The following is a 26058-nucleotide window of genomic DNA, read 5'->3' as shown; positions in this document are numbered from 1 at the left end:
AGGGTCTGGGTTAGGGTTAAAACTGGTTAGGGTTAGAGGTCAGGGTCTGGGTTAGGGTTAAGACTGGTTAGGGTTAGAGGTCAGGGTCTGGGTTAGGGTTAAGACTGTTTAGGGTTAGAGGTCAGGGTCTGGGTTAGGGTTAAGACTGGTTAGTGTTAGAGGTCAGGGTCTGGGTTAGGGTTAAGACTGGTTAGGGTTAGAGGTCAGGGTCTGGGTTAGGGTTAAAACTGGTTAGGGTTAAGACTAGTTAGGGTTATGGTTAAGACTAGTTAGGGTTAGGATTAAGACTAGTTAGGGTTAAGACTAGTTAGGGTTAGGGTTAAGACTAGTTAGGGTTAAGACTAGTTAGGGTTAAGACTAGTTAGGGTTAGGGTTAGGGTTAAGACTGGTTAGGGTTAAGACTGGTTAGGGTTAGGGTTAAGACTAGTTAGGGTTAGAGGTCAGGGTCTGGGTTAAGACTGGTTAGGGTTGGAGGTCAGGGTCTGGATTAGGGTTAAGATTGGTTAGGGTTAGAGGTCAGGGTCTGGGTTAGGGTTAAGACTGGTTAGGGTTAGAGGTCAGGGTCTGGGTTAGGGTTAAAACTGGTTTGGGTTAGAGGTCAGGGTCTGGGTTAAGACTGGTTAGGGTAAGAGGTCTGGGTCTGGGTTAGGGTTAAGACTGGTTAGGGTTAGAGGTCAGGGTCGGGGTTAGGGTTAAAGACTGGTTAGGGTTAAAACTGGTTAGGGTTAAGACTAGTTAGGGTTATGGTTAAGACTAGTTAGGGTTAGAGGTAAGGGTCTGGGTTAGGGTTAGGGTTAGAGGTCAGGGTCTGGGTTAGGGTTAAAACTGGTTAGGTTTTAGACTAGTTAGGGTTAGGGTTAAGACTAGTTAGGGTTAAGACTGGTTAGGGTTAGGATTAAGACTTTAAAGACTAGTTAGGGTTAGGGTTAAGACTAGTTAGGGTTAATACTAGTTAGGGTTAGAGTTAAGATTGGTTAGGGTTAAGACTGGTTAGGGTTAGGTCAGGGTCTGGTTAGGGTTAAGACTCAGTTAGGGTTAAGACTGGTTAGGGTTAGGGTTAAGACTGGTTAGGGTTAGAGTTCAGGGTTAGGGTTAAGACTGATTAGGGTTAGAGGTCAGGGTCTGGGTTAGGGTTAAGACTGGTTAGGGTTAGAGGTCTGGGTTAGGGTTAAGACTGGTTAGGGTTAGAGGTCAGGGTCTGGGTTAGGGTTAAGACTGGTTAGGGTTAGAGGTCAGGGTCTGGGTTAGGGTTAAAACTGGTTAGGGTTAGAGGTCAGGGTCTGGGTTAAGACTGGTTAGGGTTAGAGGTCAGGGTCTGGGTTAGGGTTAAGACTGGTTAGGGTTAGAGGTCTGGGTTAGGGTTAAGACTGGTTAGGGTTAGAGGTCAGGGTCTGGGTTAGGGTTAAGACTGGTTAGGGTTAGAGGTCAGGGTCTGGGTTAGGGTTAAGACTGGTTAGGGTTAGAGGTCAGGGTCTGCATTAGGGTTAAAACTGGTTAGGGTTAAGACTAGTTAGGGTTATGGTTAAGACTAGTTAGGGTTAGAGGTAAGGGTCTGGGTTAGGGTTAGAGGTCAGGGTCTGGGTTAGGGTTAAAACTGGTTAGGATTAAGACTAGTTAGGGTTAGGGTTAAGACTAGTTAGGGTTAAGACTGGATAGGGTTAGGATTAAGACTAGTTAGGGTTAGGGTTAAGACTAGTTAGGGTTAGGGTTAAGACTAGTTAGGGTTAATACTAGTTAGGGTTAGAGTTAAGACTGGTTAGGGTTAAGACTGGTTAGGGTTAGAGGTCAGGGTCTGGGTTAGGGTTAAGACTGGTTAGGGTTAGAGGTCAGTCAGGGTCTGGGTTAGGGTTAAAACTGGTTTGGGTTAGAGGTCAGGGTCTGGGTTAAGACTGGTTAGGGTAAGAGGTCAGGGTCTGGGTTAGGGTTAAGACTGGTTAGGGTTAGAGGTCAGGGTCTGGGTTAAGACTGGTTAGGGTTAGAGGTCAGGGTCTGGGTTAGGGTTAAGACTGGTTAGGGTTAGAGGTCAGGGTCGGAGTTAGGGTTAAAACTGGTTAGGGTTAGAGGTAAGGGTCTGGGTTAGGGTTAAAACTGGTTAGGGTTAGAGGTCAGGGTCTGGGTTAGGGTTAAGACTGGTTAGGGTTAGAGGTAAGGGTCTGGGTTAGGGTTAGGGTTAGAGGTCAGGGTCTGGGTTAGGGTTAAAACTGGTTAGGTTTAAGACTAGTTAGGGTTAGGGTTAAGACTAGTTAGGGTTAAGACTGGTTAGGGTTAGGATTAAGACTAGTTAGGGTTAAGACTAGTTAGGGTTAGGGTTAAGACTAGTTAGGGTTAATACTAGTTAGGGTTAGAGTTAAGATTGGTTAGGGTTAGAGGTCAGGGTCTGGGTTAGGGTTAAGACTTGTTAGGGTTAAGACTGGTTAGGGTTAGGGTTAAGACTGGTTAGGGTTAGAGTTCAGGGTCTCGGTTAGTGTTAAGACTGATTAGGGTTAGAGGTCAGGGTCTGGGGTTAGGGTTAAGACTGGTTAGGGTTAGAGTTCAGGGCCTGGGGTCAAGGTTAGGGTTATGTATCTGTCTCTCTCATTGGGTTGTTGTTATTATTGTTGTTGATGTTGTATTTGTCTTCTCCAGAGCCTGTTGACAGGGTTGATGTACTATAAACCAGAGGACCCTATAGACTACTTGGAGGTGTGTCTAAAGAAGGTGAGGGAGCTCGGGGGACCAGACAGGGTCCGGTGGGACACATTCGTCGGCCAGGAGAAGAAGTCCCTTCCCCCCCTCAACGGAGGACAGTCACGTAGGTCCTTCTTCAGAAACGGTGAGTGTGTGTGTGTTCTGCCACACAAGGAGTGAGTAGTGAGAGGGCTGAGGAGGCTCTTTTTTCAATTAGTCTTTCCTCCATTCCTTGCATCCTCTCTCCTTACCAAACCGTATCGGAGGAGAAGATCCAAGGTCTCCCACTCTGGCCGTTTCCTCCAAACCATTTTGAGAAAAAAAGAGGCATGGAGAGAGAGGACATGAGGAATGGACGAAAGACAGAGTGAGTGTCGAGGAAAAACTCCTGGAAAAACATTGAGATCAGGAGCAATACTCTAATGATGTCGTGTCTGTCCACCCATTCTAACCTGGTGGTAATGCTATTGTAGCAGCTGGATAGATACTCTAAAAGACAAGATGTCGTGTCTGTCCACCCATTCTAACCTGGTGGTAATGCTATTGTAGCAGCTGGATAGATAGTACATTATGAGACCCTAATGATGTCGTGTCTGTCCACCCATTCTAACCTGGTGGTAATGCTATTGTAGCAGCTGGATAGATACTCTAAAAGACAAGATGTCGTGTCTGTCCACCCATTCTAACCTGGTGGTAATGCTATTGTAGCAGCTGGATAGATAGTACATTATGAGACCCTAATGATGTCGTGTCTGTCCACCCATTCTAACCTGGTGGTAATGCTATTGTAGCAGCTGGATAGATAGTACATTATGAGACCCTAATGATGTCGTGTCTGTCCACCCATTCTAACCTGGTGGTAATGCTATTGTAGCAGCTGGATAGATAGTACATTATGAGCAGAGATAACTTACTGTAACTGTCTAATGGAAATGTTGTGTTCTGCGTTTATTCCAACACCTCCGGAAGAGACACAGACTCGCACAGAGGTTGGAGCAGAGGGCAGCTATTGTAGCGGAGCGGTGTTCCTAGTTAGGGGTCAAAGGCACAGGAATAGTTAGGAGTGGCTGGGCAGGGTTTCCCTGTAGATAACATTGTCTCAAAACCTCAAGGTCAGTATCCCTTCTGCATGAGACCCTAAAGATGTCTGTCTGTCCACCTGTTCTAGCCTGTTGTAAGGTTATTGTTGCAGCTTAATAGACATGTACAAATGAGAGGCTAAAGATAGGTTGGAGTCATTAAAACTCATGGTGCACTATATAGGGAATAGGGAATAGGGCCCTGGTCTATAGTAGTGCACTATATAGGGAATAGGGCTCTGGTCTATAGTAGTGCACTATATATGGAACAGGGCTCTGGTCTGTAGTAGTGCACTATATAGGGAATAGGGCCCTGGTCTAATGTCGTACACTATATATGGAATAGGGCCCTGGTCTATAGTAGTGCACTATATAGGGAATAGGGCCCTGGTCTAATGTAGTGCACTATATAGGGAATAGGGCCCTGGTCTATAGTAGTGCACTATATAGGGAATAGGGCTCTGGTCTATAGTAGTGTACTATATAGGGAATAGGGCCCTGGTCTATAGTAGTGTACTATATAGGGAATAGGGCTCTGGTCTATAGTAGTGTACTATATAGGGAATAGGGCCCTGGTCTATAGTAGTGCACTATATAGGGAATAGGGCCCTGGTCTATAGTAGTGCACTATATAGGGAATAGGGCCCTGGTCTATAGTAGTGCACTATATAGTGCACTATATAGGGAATAGGGCCCTGGTCTATAGTAGTGTACTATATAGGGAATAGGGCTCTGGTCTATAGTAGTGCACTATATAGGGAATAGGGCCCTGGTCTATAGTAGTGTACTATATAGGGAATAGGGCCCTGGTCTATAGTAGTGTACTATATAGGGAATAGGGCCCTGGTCTATAGTAGTGCAGTATATAGGGAACAGGGCTCTGGTCTGTAGTAGTGCACTATATAGGGAATAGGGCCCTGGTCTAATGTCGTACACTATATAGGGAATAGGGCCCTGGTCTATAGTAGTGCACTATATAGGGAATAGGGCCCTGGTCTAATGTAGTGCACTATATAGGGAATAGGGCCCTGGTCTATAGTAGTGCACTATATAGGGAATAGGGCCCTGGTCTATAGTAGTGTACTATATAGGGAATAGGGCCCTGGTCTATAGTAGTGTACTATATAGGGAATAGGGCCCTGGTCTAATGTCGTACACTATATAGGGAATAGGGTGGCATTAGGGACGCAGTCAGAGCCAGTCGTTGTGGAACATGTTTCAGCCCTCGGATGCTGACAGATAGGGAAACAGATGCAAAGTGTCTGGAAAGAGAAATTGGTCGTTTGGTTTGATGTTGAGTCTGAGACTTTGCACTGTGGCTCAGCTTGGAGGTTTCCAGAATGTTTATTCTGGCTTTGCCTGTTTGTCTGTTAAACTGCAGTTAAACAGTTTACCAAATTTGATCCTAAAATACTCTTCTGAAAATGTTTTTTTGATTGATTTTCAATTTGATTGATTGCGAGGCTGGTTGCTTTATGAACATTCTGAAATGAAAGGGTTCAATATAAGGGATTGATTGTTCAATACATAAAAACATTGATTGGCTTTTAAGGTCTGTGTTTGTTTCATTTATTAAGATCTATTGTCAAGAGACCGAGAGTTTCTGTGCTTTGCTTTCCCCCGTTACAACCTGAAGTGCCTGTTGGTCTGTCATGGTTCCTAAAGCCATAGCCAGTACAGTGTCTGTCCCTCTTAGGGCTGTATCTTACAGTATGTGACTAATTCAGCGTTGTGTTAGTTAATTCATTAATGAACTGATCAAAGTGGTAATAGAAACATGTAAGAAACAAGCTCTAGTTGAATTCCAACATCTGTCTGTCTGTGTGTCTGTCTGTGTGTCTGTCTGTGTGTCTGTGTGTGTGTGTCTGTGTGTGTCTGTGTGTGTGTGTGTGTGTCTGTGTCTGTGTCTGTGTCTGTGTGTGTGTGTGTGTGTGTGTGTGTGTGTGTGTGTGTGTGTGTGTGTGTGTGTGTGTGTGTGTGTGTGTGTGTGTGTGTGTGTGTGTGTGTGTGTGTGTGTGTGTGTGTGTGTGTGTCTGTGTCTGTGTCTGTGTGTGTGTGTGTGTACCTGCCTGCTCACCTGTGTGTGTTTTCTCCCCTCAGTGCTCCCAGACAGTCCCAACTTCCCCCTCTACCGGCGCTACGACCGTCTCCCTCCCATCAGCCAGTTCTCCATTGAGAGTGATTCAGACCTGTCAGAGACCGCTGAACTCATCGAGGAGTACGAGGTGTTCGACCCCTCCAGACCACGACCCAAAGTCATCCTCATCATCGGTAAACAAACTGACCCTCTGTTTAACCTCTAACCCTGACCCTGACCATAGCACCGACCCTAGCACTGTGACCTCTAAACCTGACCCTGACCATAGCACCGACCCTAGCACTGTGACCTCTAAACCTGACCCTGACCATAGCACCGACCCTAGCACTGTGACCTCTAAACCTGACCCTGACCATAGCACCGACCCTAGCACTGTGACCTCTAACCCTGACCCTGACCATAGCACCGACCCTAGCACTGTGACCTCTAACCCTGACCCTAACCATAGCACCGACCCTAGCACTGTGACCTCTAACCCTGACCCTAACCATAGCACCGACCCTAGCACTGTTAGCCTCTATCCCTGACCCTGACCATAGCACCGACCCTAATACTGTTAGCCTCTAACCCTGACCCTAACCATAGCACCGACCCTAATACTGTTAGCCTCTAAACCTGACCCTGACCATAGCACCGACCCTAGCACTGTGACCTCTAACCCTGACCCTGACCATAGCATCGACCCTAATACTGTGACCTCTATCCCTGACCCTAACCATAGCACCGACCCTAATACTGTTAGCCTCTAACCCTGACCCTAACCATAGCACCGACCCTAGCACTGTGACCTCTAAACCTGACCCTGACCATAGCACCGACCCTAGCACTGTGACCTCTAACCCTGACCCTGACCATAGCACCGACCCTAGCACTGTGACCTCTATCCCTGACCCTAACCATAGCACCGACCCTAGCACTGTGACCTCTAACCCTGACCCTAACCATAGCACCGACCCTAGCAATGAGACCTCTATCCCTGACCCTAACCATAGCATCTACCCTAATACTGTTAGCCTCTATCCCTGACCCTAACCATAGTACCGACCCTAGCACTGTGACCTCTAACCCTGACCCTGACCATAGCACCGACCCTAGCACTGTGACCTCTAACACTGACCATAACCTTTAACCTTTGGGATGCGTAGGTGTGTGAGTATGCATGCCTGCTGCCTACAGTATGTGTGTGCCAGGACGTGGGCATTTCTGTGTGTGCCTGTTCCTTCCCTGGAACAAGGGCAGAGAAAAACAAAAACTGTAGGCAAATTCCATGGCTATCAAGGATTGTATTGGTTTCCATGATGAGTTCTCTTCCTTCAGAAGATAAGGCCGACAGGAAACAAAGGACGTTCCATTCACACTGCTCGATACGTATCACAGCTATCCTGTCACTGATCTCACGTCGTTAACTTCCTCATGGACTGTATGTCCCAGTTTACAGCCTCGACTACACTATCAATTCACCTTGACTTGCATATGGCACCCTGTTCACCTATATAGTACACTACTATAGACCAGGGCCCTATTCCCTATATAGTGCACTACTATAGACCAGGGCCCTATTCCCTATATAGTGCACTACTACAGACCAGAGCCCTATTCCCTATATAGTGCACTACTTTAGACCAGAGCCCATATTCCTGCTAAATGGCATATATTATTATTATTATTATTATTCTACAGTGCACCACCAGAGCCCTATTCCCTATATAGTGCACTACTTTAGACCAGAGCCCTATTCCCTATATAGTGCACTACTACAGACCAGAGCCCTATTCCCTATATAGTGGTACTACTATAGACCAGAGCCCTATTCCCTATATAGTGCACTACTTTAGACCAGAGCCCTATTCCCTATATAGTGCACTACTACAGACCAGAGCCCTATTCCCTATATAGTGCCCTATTCCCTATATAGTGCACTACTATAGACCAGAGCCCTATTCCCTATATAGTGCCCTATTCCCTATATAGTGCACTACTGTAGACCAGGGCCCTATTCCCTATATAGTGCACTACTATACAACAGATAGATGATATATAATATAGTCTACAACAGATAGATGATATATAATATAGTCTACAACAGTTAGATGATATATAATATAGTGATTGTTTGGCTAGGGATTTGGAGGGTTAGAGGACATTGTGGCCCTGAGGGAAAGGAGAGGGGTTGACAGTAGAAACAGATTAAAGCCAGTACGTACAGTGAGCTCCAACAGCATTGGGACAGCGACACATGATTTGTTGTTTTGGCTCTGTACTCAGATTTTAAATGACATAATGACTATAAATGAGTACAGCTCTCTGAGTACAGCTCTCTGAGTACAGCTCTCTGAGTGCAGCTCTCTGAGTGCAGCTCTCTGAGTGCAGCTCTCTGAGTGCAGCTCTCTGAGTACAGCTCTCTGAGTATAGCTCTACGAGTGCAGCTCTACGAGTGCAGCTCTATGAGTGCAGCTCTATGAGTGCAGCTCTACGAGTACAGCTCTACGGGTGCAGCTCTACGAGTGCAGCTCTATGAGTGCAGCTCTATGAGTGCAGCTCTCTGAGTATAGCTCTATGAGTGCAGCTCTATGAGTGCAGCTCTATGAGTGCAGCTCTATGAGTGCAGCTCTCCGAGTGCAGCTCTCTGAGTGCAGCTCTCTGAGTGCAGCTCTCTGAGTGCAGCTCTCCGAGTGCAGCTCTACTGGTGCAGCTCTACGAGTGCAGTTCTACGGGTGCAGCTCTACGAGTGCAGCTCTACGAGTGCAGCTCTACGGGTGCAGCTCTACGGGTGCAGCTCTACGAGTGCAGCTCTACGAGTGCAGCTCTACGGGTGCAGCTCTACGGGTGCAGCTCTACGAGTGCAGCTCTACGGGTGCAGCTCTATGGTGCAGACTGTCAGTGTATGTTCCTCCACATCGGGTGAACCGTTTATAAATTACATCACTTTTTGTGCATCGTGCCCCCATTCTAGGAGACCCAAAGTATTGAGACAAATTAACTAAATGAATGTGTATTAAAGTAGTCTAAAGTTTAGTATTCCTAGCATGCAATGACGACATGAAGCTTGTGACTCTACACATCTGTTGGGTCCATTTGCTGTTTGTTTTGGTGGTGTTTCAGATTATTTTGTGCCCAATAGAAATTAATGGTAAATAACGTATTGTGTCATTTTGGAGTGGCTTTTATTGTAGATGAGAATAGAAAGGGGAACGGGGCTAGCTAGTCAGTTGTACAGCTGAATACATTCAAACTGAAGCGCTGCACTTTAACCTCATAGTCATTGTGTCATTTTGGAGTCCCTTTTATTGTAGATGAGATTCAATATGATGCTTATTTTCTCTCCTCCTCCCCTCTCCCCTCAACTCACCCTCTCCCTCCATCCAGTAACCTGCCCTTGATACCTCCCTCCCTCCCTCATCCAGTAACCTGCCCTTGATACCTTCCTCCCTCCCTCCCTCATCCAGTAACCTGCCCTTGATACCTCCCTCCCTCCCTCATCCAGTAACCTGCCCTTGATACCTTCCTCCCTCACTCCCTCATCCAGTAACCTGCCCTTGATACCTCCCTCCCTCCCCCTCATCCAGTAACCTGCCCTTGATACCTGCCTCCCTCCCTCCCTCATCCAGTAACCTGCCCTTGATACCTCCCTCCCTCCCTCATCCAGTAACCTGCCCTTGATACCTGCCTCCCTCCCTCCCTCATCCAGTAACCTGCCCTTGATACCTCCTCCTCCCCTCATCCAGTAACCTGCCCTTGATACCTCCTCCCTCCCTCATCCATCCAGTAACCTGCCCTTGATACCTCCCTCCCTCCCTCATCCAGTAACCTGCCCTTGATACCTGCCTCCCTCCCTCCCTCATCCAGTAACCTGCCCTTGATACCTCCCTCCCTCATCCAGTAACCTGCCCTTAATACCTTCCTCCCTCCCTCCCTCCCTTTTATTGTAGATGAGAATAGAAAGGGGAACAGGGCTAGCTAGTCAGTCGTACTGCTGAATACATTCAAACTGAAGCTCTGCACTTTAACCTCATAGTCATTATGTCATTTCAAATCAAAAGGGCTGGAGTACAGAGCCAAAACAACAACAACGATGGTCACAGTCCCAATGCTGTTGGAGCTCACTATAGATTACTGCTAGCAGTTCATAATGCCCTAGGCCTCGGGCTCTGGCAGCTTTCTGAATGGCACCAAAATAAGTCAATCTTATTTCTCTGTGTTCTATACCCACCTCTGGCTGTGTGGGAGAAAGGAGAGGGGGTGAAAGATAGAGAGGGAGGGAGGGTGAAAGAGAATGCGATAGGACGGGAGAGAGAAATTATATATATTTTTTTATGTATTTCACCTTTATTTAACCAGGTAGGCTAGTTGAGAACACCTTTATTTAACCAGGTAGGCTAGTTGAGAACACCTTTATTTAACCAGGTAGGCTAGTTGAGAACACCTTTATTTAACCAGGTAGGCTAGTTGAGAACACCTTTATTTAAACAGGTAGGCTAGTTGAGAACACCTTTATTTAAACAGGTAGGCTAGTTGAGAACACCTTTATTTAACCAGGTAGGCTAGTTGAGAACACCTTTATTTAACCAGGTAGGCTAGTTGAGAACACCTTTATTTAACCAGGTAGGCTAGTTGAGAACACCTTTATTTAACCAGGTAGGCTAGTTGAGAACACCTTTATTTAACCAGGTAGGCTAGTTGAGAACATGTTCTCATTTGCAATTGCGACCTGACCAAGATAAAGCATAGCAGTGCGACACAAACAACAACACAGAGTTACACATGGAATAAACAAACATACAGTCAACAATACAGTAGAAAAAGTCTATATACAGTGAGTGCAAATGAGGTAAGATCAGGGAGTTAAGTCAATAAATAGGTCATGGTGGCAAAGTAATTACAATATAGCAATTAAACACTGGAATGGTAGATGTGCAGAAGATGAATGTGCAAGTAGAGATACTGGGGTGTAAAGGAGCAAGATAAATAAATACAGTATGGTGATGAGGTAGTTGGATGGGCTGTTTACAGATGGGCTATGTACAGGTGCAGTGATCTGTGAGCTGCTCTGACAGCTGGTGCTTAAAGCTAGTGAGGGAGATATGAGTCTCCAGCTTCAGGGATTTTTGTAGTTTGTTCCAGTCATTGGCAGCAGAGAACATGAAGGAATGGCGGCCAAAGGAGGAATTGGCTTTGGGGATGAACAGTGAAATATACCTGCTGGAGCGTGTGCTACGAGTGGGTGTTGCTATGGTGACCAGTGAGATGTACCTGCTGGAGCGTGTGTTATGAGTGGTGTTGCTATGGTGACCAGTGAGCTGAGATAAGGCGGGGCTTTACCAAGCAACGACTTATAGTTGACCTGTAGCCAGTGGGTTTGGCGACAAATATGAAGCGATGGCCAGCCAACGAGAGCACACAGGTCGCAGTGATGGGTCGTATATGGGGCTTTGGTGATAAAACGGATGGCACTGTGATAGACTGCATCCAATTTGTTGAGTAGAGTGTTGGAAGCTATTTTATAAATGACATCACCAAAGTCGAGGATCGGTAGGATGGTCAGTTTTACGAGGGTATGTTTGGCAGCATGAGTGAAGGAGGCGTTGTTGCGATATAGGAAGCCTATTCCAGATTTAATTTTGGATTGGAGATGCTTAATGTGAGTCTGGAAGGAGAGTTTACAGTCTAACCAGACACCAAGGTATTTGTAGTTGTCCACGTATTCTAAGTCAGGACCGTCCAGAGTAGTGATGCTGGACGGGCAGGCAGGTGCGGGCAGCGATCGGTTGAAGAACATGCATTTAGTTTTACTTGTATTTAAGAGCAGTTAGAGGCCACGGAAGGAGAGTTGTATGGCATTGAAGCTCGTCTGGAGGTTAGTTAACACAGTGTCCAAAGAAGGGCCAGAAGAATACAGAATGGTGTCGTCTGCGTAGAGGTGGATTAGAGACTCACCAGCAGCAAGAGCGACATCATTGATGTATACAGAGAAAAGAGTCGGCCTGAGAATTGAACCCTGTTGCTCCCCCATAGAGACTGCCAGGGGTCCGGACAACAGGCCCTCCAATTTGACACACTGAACTCTATCAGAGAAGTAGTTGGTGAACCAGGCGAGGCAGTCATTTGAGAAACCAGAATGTGGTGATTGACTGAGTCGAAAGCCTTGGCAAGGTAGATGAATACGGCTACACAGTAATGTCTCTTATTGATGGTGGTTATGATATCGTTTAGGACCTTGAGCGTGGCTGAGGTGCACCCATGAAGCTCTGAAACCAGATTGCATAGAGGAGAAGGTACGATGTGATTCAAAATGGTCGGTAATCTGTTTGTTGACTTGGCTTTCGAAGATCTTAGAAAGGCAGGGTAGAATAATAGATATAGGTCTGTAGCGGTTTGGGTCTAGAGTGTCTCTCCCTTTGAAGAGGGGGATGACCGCGGCAGCTTTCCAATCTTTGGGAATCTCAGATGAACAATCTAGTAATAGGGGTTGCAACAATTTCGCCAGGTAATTTTAGAAAGAGAGGGTCCAGATTGTCTAGCCCAGCTGATTTGTAACGGTTCATATTTTGCAGCTCTTTAAGAACATCGGCTATCTGGATTTGGGTGAAGGAGAAGTGGGGAGGTTTGGGCAAGTTGCTGTGGGGATGCAGGGCTGTTGACCGGGGTAGGGGTAGCCTGGTGGAAAGCATGGCCAGCTGTACCAAAATGCTTATCATCCCCATACAGTATTTATTTATTTATCTTGCTCCTTTACACCCCAGTAGCTCTACTTGCACATTCATCTTCTGCACATCTATCACTCCAGTGTTTAATTGCTATATTGTAATTATTTTGCCACCATGGCCTATTTATTGCCTTACCTCCCTTATCTCACCTCATTTGCACACACTGTATATAGACTTTACTATTGTGTTATTGACTTTATGTTTGTTTTGCTCCATGTGTACTTTAACTATTTGCACATCGTTACAACACTGTATATACAGTATACAGTGGGGCAAAAAAGTATTTAGTCAGCCACCAATTGTGCAAGTTCTCCCACTTAAAAAGATGAGAGAGGCCTGTAATTTTCATCATAGGTACACTTCAACTATGACCATCACTACACCTATACCCACCCCTCACCCTCACCCTCCCATCACTACACCTATACCCACCCCTCACCCCTCCCCCTCCCATCACTACACCTATACCCACCCCTCACCCCTCCCCTCCCATCACTACACCTATACCCACCCCTCACCCTCACCCTCCCATCACTACACCTATACCCACGCCTCACTACACCTATACCCACCCCTCCCCTCCCATCACTATACCTATAACCACCCCTCACCCTCCCATCACTACACCTATACCAACCCCTCACCCTCCCATCACTACACCTACACCCACCCCTCACCCACCCCTCACTACACCTATACCCTCCCCTCCCCTCCCATCACTACACCTATACCCACCCCTCACCCACCCCTCACTACACCTATACCCTCCCCTCCCATCACTACACCTATACCCACCCCTCCCCTCCCATCACTACACCTATACCCTCCCCTCACCCTCCCATCACTACACCTACACCCACCCCTCACCCACCCCTCACTACACCTATACCCTCCCCTCCCCCTCCCATCACTACACCTATACCCACCCCTCCCCACCCCTCACTACACCTATACGCACCCTCCCCTCCCATCACTACACCTATACCCACCCCTCCCCCCCCATCACTACACCTATACCCTCCCCTCACCCACCCCTCACTCCCACCTATACCCACCCATCACTACACCTATACCCACCCCTCACCCTCCCATCACTACACCTATACCCTCCCCCTCCCATCACTATACCTATACACCCCTCCCCCTCCCATCACTACACCTATACCCACCCCTCACCCTCCCATCACTATACATCACTATACCCCCACCCCTCACCCTCCCATCACTACACCTATACCCACCCCTCACCCTCCCATCACTACACCTATACCCACCCCTCACCCTCCCATCACTACACCTATACCCACCCATCACTACACCTATACCCACCCCTCACCCTCCCATCACTACACCCTCACCCTCCCATCACTACACCTATACCCACCCCTCACCCTCCCATCACTACACCTATACCCACCCCTCACCCTCCCATCACTACACCTATACCCACCCCTCACCCCCCCTCCCATCACTACACCTATACCCACCCCTCACCCCTCCCCCTCCCATCAACACACCTATACCCACCCCTCACCCTCCCCCTCCCATCACTACACCTATACCCACCCCTCCCCCCCATCACTACACCTATACCCACCCCTCCCCCTCCCATCACTACACGTATACCCACCCCTCCCCCTCCCATCACTACACCTATACCCACCCCTCCCCCTCCCATCACTACACCTATACCCACCCCTCACCCTCCCATCACTACACCTATACCCACCCCTCACCCCTCCCCTCCCATCACTATACCTATACCCACCCCTCACCCCTCCCATCACTATACCTATACCCACCCCTCACCCTCACCCCTCCCATCACTATACCTATACCCACCCCTCACCCTCCCATCACTACACCTATACCCACCCCTCACCCTCACCCTCCCATCACTACACCTATACCCTCCCCTCACCCCTCCCATCACTACACCTATACCCACCCCTCACCCTCCCATCACTACACCTATACCCTCCCCTCACCCTCCCATCACTACACCTATACCCTCCCCTCCCCCTCACCCTCCCATCACTACACCTATACCTTCGCCTCACCCTCTCTCTCTCTCTCTCTCTCTCTCTCTCTCTCTCTCTCTCTCTCTCTCTCTCTCTCTCTCTCTCTCTCTCTCTCTCTCTCTCCAGGAGGGCCAGGCAGTGGTAAGGGAACCCAGAGTCTGAAGATAGCAGCGTGCTATGGGTTCCAGTATGTCTCTGTAGGAGAGCTGCTCAGGAAGAAGATGATTCACAACGCCACCAGCAACAGGAAGTGGAGTCTCATCGCCAAGATTATCACCAATGGGGAGCTGGCACCTCAGGTATGCTTGTCTCACCCTATTCCCTAATCCATATTCCCTAATCCCTATTCCCTAGTCCCTATTCCCTAATCCCTAATCCCTATTCCCTAATCACTATTCCCTATTCCCTAATCCCTATTCCCTATTCTCTATTCCCTAATCCCTAATCCCTATTCCCTGTTTAGTACATGGCATAGCAGTTCAGACGTCTTTTGTCCTCGTCTTGTCGTGTCCTGTATATATATATATTTACAACTTTTTTCACATACATTTTATTTTTATTTTCCATCAACTCATCTTCAAAACACTCTCCTGCAACCCGCCTCACCAATTTATATTTATAAATAAGTATTATTTACCTCAAATCTGCAATCCTCCAAGAAGCTAGCCAGAAGCTAGCCAGAAACTCCAAGAAGCTAGCCAGAAACTAGCCAGAAGCTAGCCAGGAGCTAGCCAGAAGCTAGCCCAGAAGCTAATCCAGAAGCTAATCAGAAGCTAGTTCAGAAGCTAGTTAGCTTCTTTACTGGCAAATCGTTAGTATTCAGCTAACCACGGTTTGTGGTCATCAGCTATCCTCATCAGCTATCCAGCTATCGAAAATCTATTGCCAGTTTTGTACGGCGCAGCGCGGCTCGGAACAACATACCGGACCAATTTTTCTCTCCAAGTCCCTGGATTTCAACTGCTCTCTGGACATTCATACCCAGATCTCACAGCTAGCTAGCTGCTATCCGTGTGACTATCTGCTTTCGTCGATTCCGGAGCAAACATCAATTACTCCGGAGCTAGCCAGCTCCATCAATCACTCCTGAGCTCCGTCAATCACTCCTGGGCTGCAGTCACCTATCCAGACCCGTTTTACTGCCTACGCGGAGCCCCACCGGGCCTTCACAACTGGACTGCCGACGTTATCTACCTGAAGGAGATCCGGCTGGCTCCTCCGTCGCGACGTTACCTGAACGCCCATCTGCGGCCTGCTAACCGTTAGCTGTCTTACCGGCTGCTATCTAAATAGACAATCGGACAATTTATTTATTTTTATTATTATTATGTTTCTTCTTGGGCCTCTATAACTATATCTATTGTTTTTATTTTTATTTTGTTGTGTGATTTGGATTAATCCCCTCTACCACACGGAACCCCACAGGTGGCTAACAACAGACCTCCATCCTATGCTAGCTTGCTACCGATGGCCTGGCTAGCTGTCTAAATCGCCGTGACCCCCAAACCAACCACTCCACTCACTGGACCCTTTTGATCACTCGACTAAGGATGCCTCTCCTTAATGTCAATATGTCTTGTCCATTGCTGTTCTGGTTAGTGTTTATTGGCTTATTTCACTGTAGAGCCTCTAGTCCTGCTCACTATACCTTATCCAACTTATTAGTTCCACCACCCACACATACAATGACATCTCCTGGTTTCAATGATGTTTCTAGAGACAATATCTCTCTCTTCATCACTCAATACCTAGGTTTACCTCCACTGTATTCACATCCTACCATACCTTTGTCTGTACATTATACCTTGATGCTATTTTATCGCCCCCAGAAACCTCCTTTTACTCTCTGTTCCAGACGTTATAGACGACCAATTCTTATTGCTTTTAGCCGTACCCTTATTCTTCTCCTCCTATGTTCCTCTGGCGATGTAGAGGTGAATCCAGGCCCTGCAGTGCCTAGCTCCACTCCTATTCCCCAGGCGCTCTCTTTTGATGACTTCTGTAACCGTAATAGCCTTGGTTTCATGCATGTTAACATTAGAAGCCTCCTCCCTAAGTTTGTTCTATTCACTGCTTTAGCACACTCTGCCAACCCGGATGTTCTAGCTGTGTCTGGATCCTGGCTTAGGAAGACCACCAAAAATTTAGACATTTTAATTCCAAACTACAACATTTTCAGACAAGATAGAACTGCCAAAGGGGGTGGTGTTGAAATCTACTGCAAAGATAGCCTGCAGAGTTCTGTCCTACTATCCAGGTCTGTACCCAAACAATTTGAACTTCTACTTTTAAAAATCTACCTCTCTAAAAACAAGTCTCTCACCGTTGCCGCCTGCTATAGACCACCCTCTGCCCCCAGCTGTGCTCTGGACACCATATGTGAACTGAATGCCCCCCATCTATCTTCAGAGCTCGTGCTGCTAGGCGACCTAAACTGGAACATGCTTAACACCCCAGCCATCCTATAATCTAAACTTGATGCCCTCAATCTCACACAAATTATCAATGAACCTACCAGGTACCCCCCCAAAGCCTTAAACACGGGCACACTCATAGATATCATCCTAACCAACTTCCCCTCTAAATACACCTCTGCTGTCTTCAACCAAGATCTCAGCGATCACTGCCTCATTGCCTGCATCCGTAATGGGTCAGCGGTCAAACGACCTCCACTCATCACTGTAAAACGCTCCCTGAAACACTTCAGCGAGCAGGCCTTTCTAATCGACCTGGCCGGGGTATCCTGGAAGGATATTGATCTCATCCCGTCAGTAGAGGATGCCTGGATATTTTTTTTTAATGCCTTCCTAACCATCTTAAATAAACATGCCCCATTCAAGAAATTTAGAACCAGGAACAGATATAGCCTTTGGTTCTCCCCAGACCTGACTGCCCTCGACCAGCACAAAAACATCCTATGGCGTTCTGCATTAGCATCGAATAGCCCCCGTGATATGCAGCTGTTCAGGGAAGCTAGAAACCGTTATACACAGGCAGTTAGAAAAGACAAGGCTAGCTTTTTCAAGCAGAAATTTGCTTCCTGCAACACTAACTCAAAAAAGTTCTGGGACACTGTAAAGTCCATGGAGAATAAGAACACCTCCTCCCAGCTGCCCACTGCACTGAAGATAGGAAACACTGTCACCACTGATAAATCAAACCATAATTGCGAATTTCAATAAGCATTTTTATACGGCTGGCCATGCTTTCCACCTGGCTCCTCCTACCCCGGTCAACAGCACTGCACCCCCAACAGCAACTCGCCCAAGCCTTCCCCATTTCTCCTTCTCCCAAATCCATTCAGCTGATGTTCTGAAAGAGCTGAAAAATCTGGACCCCTACAAATCAGCCGGGCTAGACAATCTGGACCCTTTCTTTCTAAAATTATCTGCCGAAATTGTTGCCACCCCTTTACTAGCCTGTTCAACCTCTCTTTCGTGTCGTCTGAGATTCCCAAAGATTGGAAAGCAGCTGCGGTCATCCCCCTCTTCAAAGGGGGGACACTCTTGACCCAAACTGCTACAGACCTATATCTATCCTACCATGCCTTTTTAAGGTCTTCGAAAGCCAAGTCAACAAACAGATTACCGACCATTTCGAATCTCACCATACCTTCTCTGCTATGCAATCATTTTTCAGAGCTGGTCATGGGTGCACCTCAGCCACGCTCAAGGTCCTAAACGATATCTTAACCACCATCGATAAGAAACATTACTGTGCAGCCGTATTCATTGATCTGGCCAAGGCTTTCGACTCTGTCAATCACCACATCCTCATCGGCAGACTCGACAGCCTTGGTTTCTCAAATGATTGCCTCGCCTGGTTCACCAACTACTTCTCTGATAGAGTTCAGTGTGTCAAATCGGAGGGTCTGCTGTCCGGACCTCTGGCAGTCTCTATGGGGGTGCCACAGGGTTCAATTCTTGGACCGACTCTCTTCTCTGTATACATCAATGAGGTCGCTCTTGCTGCTGGTGAGTCTCTGATCCACCTCTATGCAGACGACACCATTCTGTATAATTCCGGCCCTTCTTTGGACACTGTCTTAACAACCCTCCAGGCAAGCTTCAATGCCATACAACTCTCCTTCCGTGGCCTCCAATTGCTCTTAAATACAAGTAAAACTAAATGCATGCTCTTCAACCGATCGCTACCTGGACCTACCCGCCTGTCCAACATCACTACTCTGGACGGCTCTGACTTAGAATACGTGGACAACTACAAATACTTAGGTGTCTGGTTAGACTGTAAACTCTCCTTCCAGACCCATATCAAACATCTCCAATCCAAAGTTAAATCTAGAATTGGCTTCCTATTTCGCAACAACGCATCCTTCACTCATGCTGCCAAACATACCCTTGTAAAACTGACCATCCTACCAATCCTCGACTTTGGCGATGTCATTTACAAAATAGCCTCCAATACCCTACTCAACAAATTGGATGCAGTCTATCACAGTGCAATCCGTTTTGTCACCAAAGCCCCATATACTACCCACCATTGCGACCTGTAAGCTCTCGTTGGCTGGCCCTCGCTTCATACTCGTCGCCAAACGCACTGGCTCCATGTCATCTACAAGACCCTGCTAGGTAAAGTCCCCCCTTATCTCAGCTCGCTGGTCACCATAGCATCTCCCACCTGTAGCACACGCTCCAGCAGGTATATCTCTCTAGTCATCCCCAAAACCAATTCTGTCTTTGGCCGCCTCTCCTTCCAGTTCTCTGCTGCCAATGACTGGAACGAACTACAAAAATCTCTGAAACTGTAAACACTTATCTCCCTCACTAGCTTTAAGCACCAACTGTCAGAGCATCTTACAGATTACTGCACCTGTACATAGCCCACCTATAATTTAGTCCAAACAACTACCTCTTTCCCAACTGTATTTAATTAATTTATTTATTTTGCTCCTTTGCACCCCATTATTTTTATTTCTACTTCCATTGCAAAACTACCATTCCAGTGTTTTACTTGCTATATTGTATTTACTTTGCCACCATGGCCTTTTTTGCCTTTACTTCCCTTCTCACCTCATTTGCTCACGTTGTATATAGACTTGTTTATACTGTATTATTGACTGTATGTTTGTTTTACTCCATGTGTAACTCTGTGTCGTTGTATCTGTCGAACTGCTTTGCTTTATCTTGGCCAGGTCGCAATTGTAAATGACAACTTGTTCTCAACTAGCCTACCTGGTTAAATAAAGGTGAAATAAATAAATAGAAAACATAGACAGTCACCCACAGGGAGTTGGATGTAGTCCCTGTATAGTGTATCCCAGTCCCTGGTCCCTGTATAATGTATCCTGGTCCCTGTATAGTGTATCCTGGTCCCTGTATAGTGTATCCTGGTCCCTGTATAATGTATCCTGGTCCCTGTATAATATATCCTGGTCCCTGTATAGTGTATCCTGGTCCCTGTATAGTGTATCCTGGTCCCTGGTCCCTGTATAGTGTATCCTGGTCCCTGTATAATGTATCCTGGTCCCTGTATAATGTATCCTGGTCCCTGTATAATGTATCCTGGTCCCTGTATAATGTATCCTGGTCCCTGTATAGTGTATCCTGGTCCCTGTATAATGTATCCCGGTCCGTGTATAATGTATCCTGGTCCCTGTATAATGTATCCTGGTCCCTGTATAATGTATCCTGGTCCCTGTATAGTGTATCCTGGTCCCTGTATAGTGTATCCAGTCCCCTGGTCCCTGTATAGTGTATCCTGGTCCCTGTATAATGTATCCTGGTCCCTGTATAGTGTATCCTGGTCCCTGTATAGTGTGTCCTGGTCCCTGTATAGTGTGTCCCGGTCCCCTGGTCCCTGTATAATGTATCCTGGTCCCTGTATAATGTATCCTGGTCCCTGTATAGTGTGTCCAGTCCCCTGGTCCCTGTATAGTGTATCCTGGTCCCTGTATAGTGTATCCAGTCCCCTGGTCCCTGTATAGTGCAATACCTGCACCTGGGGTTACTATAGAGAGGATTGGGAAGAGGAAAATGATGAAGATGACGATAAGGTTAAATAAGGGTGTAGTGGAGTTCGTCCAATGAACCATGACCTGCCTTGGGACCTTTCTTTAGCTCGATGGGCTAAAATTGTCTTGATGGGCTAATAGTATCATGACGGGCTAACATTATCATGACGGGCTAACATTATCTTGACGGGCTAACATTATCTTGACAGGGCAACATTATCTTGATGGGCTAACATTATCTTGACAGGGCAACATTATCTTGACGGGCTAACATTATCTTGGCGGGCTAACATTATCTTGACAGGGCAACATTATCTTGAAGGGCTAACATTATCTTGACAGGGCAACATTATCTTGACGGGCTAACATTATCTTGGCGGGCTAACATTATCTTGGCGGGCTAACATTATCTTGACGGGCTAACATTATATTGACGGGCTAACATTATCTTGACAGGGCAACATTATCTTGAAGGGCTAACATTATCTTGAAGGGCTAACATTATCTTGATGGGCGGCAGGTAGCCTAGTATTTAGAGCGTTGGACTAGTAACACACAGGTTGCTGCATCGAATCCCCGAGCTGACAATCTGCCCCTGAACAAGGCAGTTAACCCACTCTTCCCCGGTAGGCCGTCATTGGAAATAAGAATTAATAAATACATATTAAATAAATACATTATCTTGATGGGAGGGATTGTTGTCTTCTCGCATCTCATTACCAACGTCCTGGTTGTCTGCCAGCCATGACTCAGCTGTCAGCTGCTTGAAAAGGAACCCTATTCCCTATATAGCGCACTACTTTGTTCACTACCCTATGGACCCTGGTCCATAGTAGTGCACTGTATAGGGAATAGGGTGCTATTTGGGACGCACAGCTGGATCCTGTGTGGCCCACTGTGTCTTTATGAGCAACAAACATCCCATCTCCTCGTCCTCACTTAGCTGATAGAACCACGACCTGTTCTGTCCATTTAACTGATTAAGGCTGGTGCGTGTGTGTGTGTGTGTGTGTGTGTGTGTGTGTGTGTGTGTGTGTGTGTGTGTGTGTGTGTGTGTGTGTGTGTGTGTGTGTGTGTGTGTGTGTGTGTGTGTGTGTGTGTGTGTGTGTGTGTGTGTGTGTGTGTGTGTGTGTGTGTGTGTGTGTGCCAAATCAAATCCTATTTTTATTCATTGCATGCTTCATAAACAACAGGTATAGACTAACAGTAAAAATGCTTAGTTACGGGGCCCTTCACAACGTGGACAACAATTGATGAATAAATACACAATGATTCAACTATAACTTGTCTATATATATATATATACGGGTCACCGGGACCAAGTCGATGTGCAGGGGTACGAGGTAATAACATGGCTATATACACAGGGTAGTCGATGTGCAGGGGTACGAGGTAATAACATGGCTATATACACAGGGTAGTCGATGTGCAGGGGTATGAGGTAATAACATGGCTATATACACAGGGTAGTCGTTGTGCAGGGGTACGAGGTAATAACATGGCTATATACACAGGGTACCAGGACCATTTCGATGTGCAGGGGTACGAGGTAATAACATGGCTCTATACACAGGGTAGTCGATGTGCAGGGGTACGAGGTAATAACATGGCTATATACACAGGGTAGTCGATGTGCAGGGGTACGAGGTAATAACATGGCTATATACACAGGGTAGTCGTTGTGCAGGGGTACGAGGTAATAACATGGCTATATACACAGGGTACCAGGACCATTTCGATGTGCAGGGGTACGAGGTAATACCATGGCTATATACACAGGGTACCAGGACCAAGTCGATGTGCAGGGGTACGAGGTAATAACATGGCTATATACACAGGGTACCAAGACCAAGTCAATGTGCAGGGGTACGAGGTAATAACATGGCTATATACACAGGGTACCAAGACCAAGTCAATGTGCAGGGGTACGAGGTAATAACATGGCTATATACACAGGGTACCAAGACCAAGTCAATGTGCAGGGGTACGAGGTAATTGAGATAGGTAAATAGTCTATATATCTAACTATTCATCAGTGTTGTGGCTTGGGGGTAGAAGCTGTTCGGGGTTTTTTTTTTAGATGAGATTGTTACTCAGGTCCCGTATATTTAAACTAAATCATTTTCCCTGTTGATTTGAGCAAACTGTGCAGTAACATTCTAACCCCTCTAGTTCTCTAGGGAGAACATGTCATGCTAAAACTAAACTGTTAGTCTCTGGATCAGCATCAACACACAGGGCAGCATCAACACACAGGGCAGCATCAACACACAGGGCAGCATCAACACACAGGGCAGCATCAACACACAGGACAGCATCAACACACAGGACAGCATCAACACACAGGGCAGCATCAACACACAGGGCAGCATCAACACACAGGACAGCATCAACACACAGGGCAGCATCAACACACAGCAACACACAGGGCAGCATCAACACACAGCATCAACACACAGGGCAGCATCAACACACAGGGCAGCATCAACACACAGGGCAGCATCAACACACAGGGCAGCATCAACACACAGGGCAGCATCAACACACAGGGCAGCATCAACACACAGGAAAGCATCAACACACAGGACAGCATCAACACACAGGGCAGCATCAACACACAGGACAGCATCAACACACAGGGCAGCATCAACACACAGGGCAGCATCAACACACAGGGCAGCATCAACACACAGGACAGCATCAACACACAGGGCAGCATCAACACACAGGACAGCATCAACACACAGGACAGCATCAACACACAGGGCAGCATCAACACTCAGGGCAGTGGAAAACTAAACTGTTAGTCTCTGGATCAGCATCAACACACAGGACAGCATCAACACACAGGACAGCATCAACACACAGGGCAGTGGAAAACTAAACTGTTAGTCTCTGGATCAGCATCAACACACAGGACAGCATCAACACTCAGGGCAGCATCAACACTCAGGGCAGTGGAAAACTAAACTGTTAGTCTCTGGATCAGCATCAACACTCAGGGCAGCATCAACACTCAGGGCAGTGGAAAACTAAACTGTTAGTCTCTGGATCAGCATCAACACTCAGGGCAGCATCAACACTCAGGGCAGTGGAAAACTAAACTGTTAGTCTCTGGATCAGCATCAACACTCAGGGCAGCATCAACACTCAGGGCAGCATCAACACTCAGGGCAGCATCAACACACAGGACAGCATCAACACTCAGGGCAGTGGAAAACTAAACTGTTAGTCTCTGGATCAGCATCAACACTCAGGGCAGCATCAACACTCAGGGCAGTGGAAAACTAAACTGTTAGTCTCTGGATCAGCATCAACACACAGGACAGCATCAACACTCAGGGCAGTGGAAAACTAAACTGTTAGTCTCTGGATCAGCATCAACACTCAGGGCAGCATCAACACTCAGGGCAGTGGAAAACTAAACTGTTAGTCTCTGGATCAGTATCTTTGTGCTTCAGTGTTTTTCCTGTTGGTTGTTGACGGCTGTTTTGATACGAGCTCTACTTCCTTACAGGAGACCACCATCACTGAGATTAAGCAGAAGATCATGAAGATTCCAGACGCTAGCGGGATCGTGATTGATGGGTTCCCTCGAGACATGGGACAGGCGCTTTCTTTTGAGGACCAGGTGAGAAATAGACCTGTGGTATTGCTATATTACTGTGTACTACTATACCACTGTAATATATAGCTATATTACTGTGTAGTACTATACCACTGTAATATATAGCTATATTACTGTGTACTACTATACCACTGTAATATATAGCTATATTACTGTGTACTACTATACCACTGTAATATATAGCTATATTACTGTGTACTACTATACCACTGTAATATTTAGCTATATTACTGTGTACTACTATACCACTGTAATATATAGCTATATTACTGTGTACTACTATACCACTGTAATATATAGCTATATTACTGTGTACTACTATACCACTGTAATATATAGCTATATTACTGTGTACTACTATACCACTGTAATATATAGCTATATTACTGTGTACTACTATACCACTGTAATATATAGCTATATTACTGTGTACTACTATACCACTGTAATATATAGCTATATTACTGTGTACTACTATACCACTGTAATATATAGCTATATTACTGTGTACTACTATACCACTGTAATATATAGCTATATTACTGTGTACTACTATACCATTGTAATATATAGCTATATTACTGTGTACTACTATACCACTGTAATATATAGCTATATTACTGTGTACTACTATACCACTGTAATATATAGCTATATTACTGTGTACTACTATACCACTGTAATATATAGCTATATTACTGTGTACTACTATACCACTGTAATATATAGCTATATTACTGTGTACTACTATACCACTGTAATATATAGCTATACCTGACGGGTGTGGTTGGTTGAACATGACCACGTCTTCCCACACAGACAGAGTTCACACTTTATCTAGATAGTCCCACATAGAGGATCTACCGATAGTCATACTATCAACAAAGTGTCTGTTGATAAGCAAATGCTTGCTAAAGCCTAGGTTCGGTTTGCTCCTAGCTGGACTCCCGTAACGGAAATATTACTGTTTTGTCCCTCATGAGACGCTTTAGCAACAACAACAGCCTCAAAATTCCTCAAAATAGTCGTAATTAATTTAGACCTTTTTGCAAAGAAGGTCTTAGTGTGCAATTTTACATCTAAGATGTTTGGTGCAGTATTTCTCAAATAAAAAAATCTGCTTGAACACTAGTTGTCTAGCCCAAAACGAGTTCCCATTCCTACTAGAAGTAGTACTGTTGACCAATCATCGACGAAGGAGAGTAGACTACTGAACTTCGAACTGCCTCAAGATGTTGTGTGTAGATCCTCTGTTCTCCAGGTCGTTGCTGTAAATGAGAATGTGCTCTCAGTCAATTTACCTGGTAAAATAAGGGTCAAATAAAAAATAAATTAAAACAGGCAACAACAACAAAAAACCTGCTGAACACCAAAATGTCGTCATAATATATACGCAAAATGTTTTGACGCAACAGGCTTTAGGTTAGGGTTAGGACTAGTGTTAGAATAAGGGTAGGGCTTTAGGTTAGGGTTAGAATAAGGGTAGGGCTTTAGGTTAGGGTTAGAATAAGGGTAGGGCTTTAGGTTAGGGTTAGGACTGGGGTTAGAATAAGGGTAGGGCTTTAGGTTAGGGGTAGAATAAGGGTAGGGCTTTAGGTTAGGGTTAGAATAAGGGTAGGGCTTTAGGTTAGGGTTAGAATAAGGGTAGGGCTTTAGGTTAGGGTTAGGACTAGGGTTAGAATAAGGGTAGGGCTTTAGGTTAGGGTTAGAATAAGGGTAGGGCTTTAGGTTAGGATTAGGACTAGGGTTAGAATAAGGGTAGGGCTTTAGGTTAGGGTTAGAATAAGGGTAGGGCTTTAGGTTAGGGTTAGAATAAGGGTAGGGCTTTAGGTTAGGATTAGGACTAGGGTTAGAATAAGGGTAGGGCTTTAGGTTAGGGTTAGAATAAGG

The 26058-nt window shown here is 46.2% G+C and overlaps 1 protein-coding gene across 1 annotated transcript in view; it reads left to right on the top strand.

Annotated features, from left to right (window-relative positions):
• The window catches only part of ak5 (adenylate kinase 5), a 208837-nt gene that overhangs the window by 3831 nt on the left and 178948 nt on the right, over window positions 1-26058 (top strand). The window contains exons 2-5 of the mRNA XM_046360607.1: window positions 2626-2812; window positions 5847-6017; window positions 14696-14868; window positions 24058-24171. Of these exons, the coding sequence (XP_046216563.1) occupies window positions 2626-2812; window positions 5847-6017; window positions 14696-14868; window positions 24058-24171 (645 nt within the window). The remainder of the gene's footprint in view (window positions 1-2625; window positions 2813-5846; window positions 6018-14695; window positions 14869-24057; window positions 24172-26058) is intronic.

Source organism: Oncorhynchus gorbuscha, linkage group LG08, assembly GCF_021184085.1.
Source record: "Oncorhynchus gorbuscha isolate QuinsamMale2020 ecotype Even-year linkage group LG08, OgorEven_v1.0, whole genome shotgun sequence".
NCBI lineage: Eukaryota > Metazoa > Chordata > Actinopteri > Salmoniformes > Salmonidae > Oncorhynchus > Oncorhynchus gorbuscha.
Note: the sequence above shows the minus strand (reverse complement) of the source record. Positions and strands in the feature narration are given on the sequence as shown.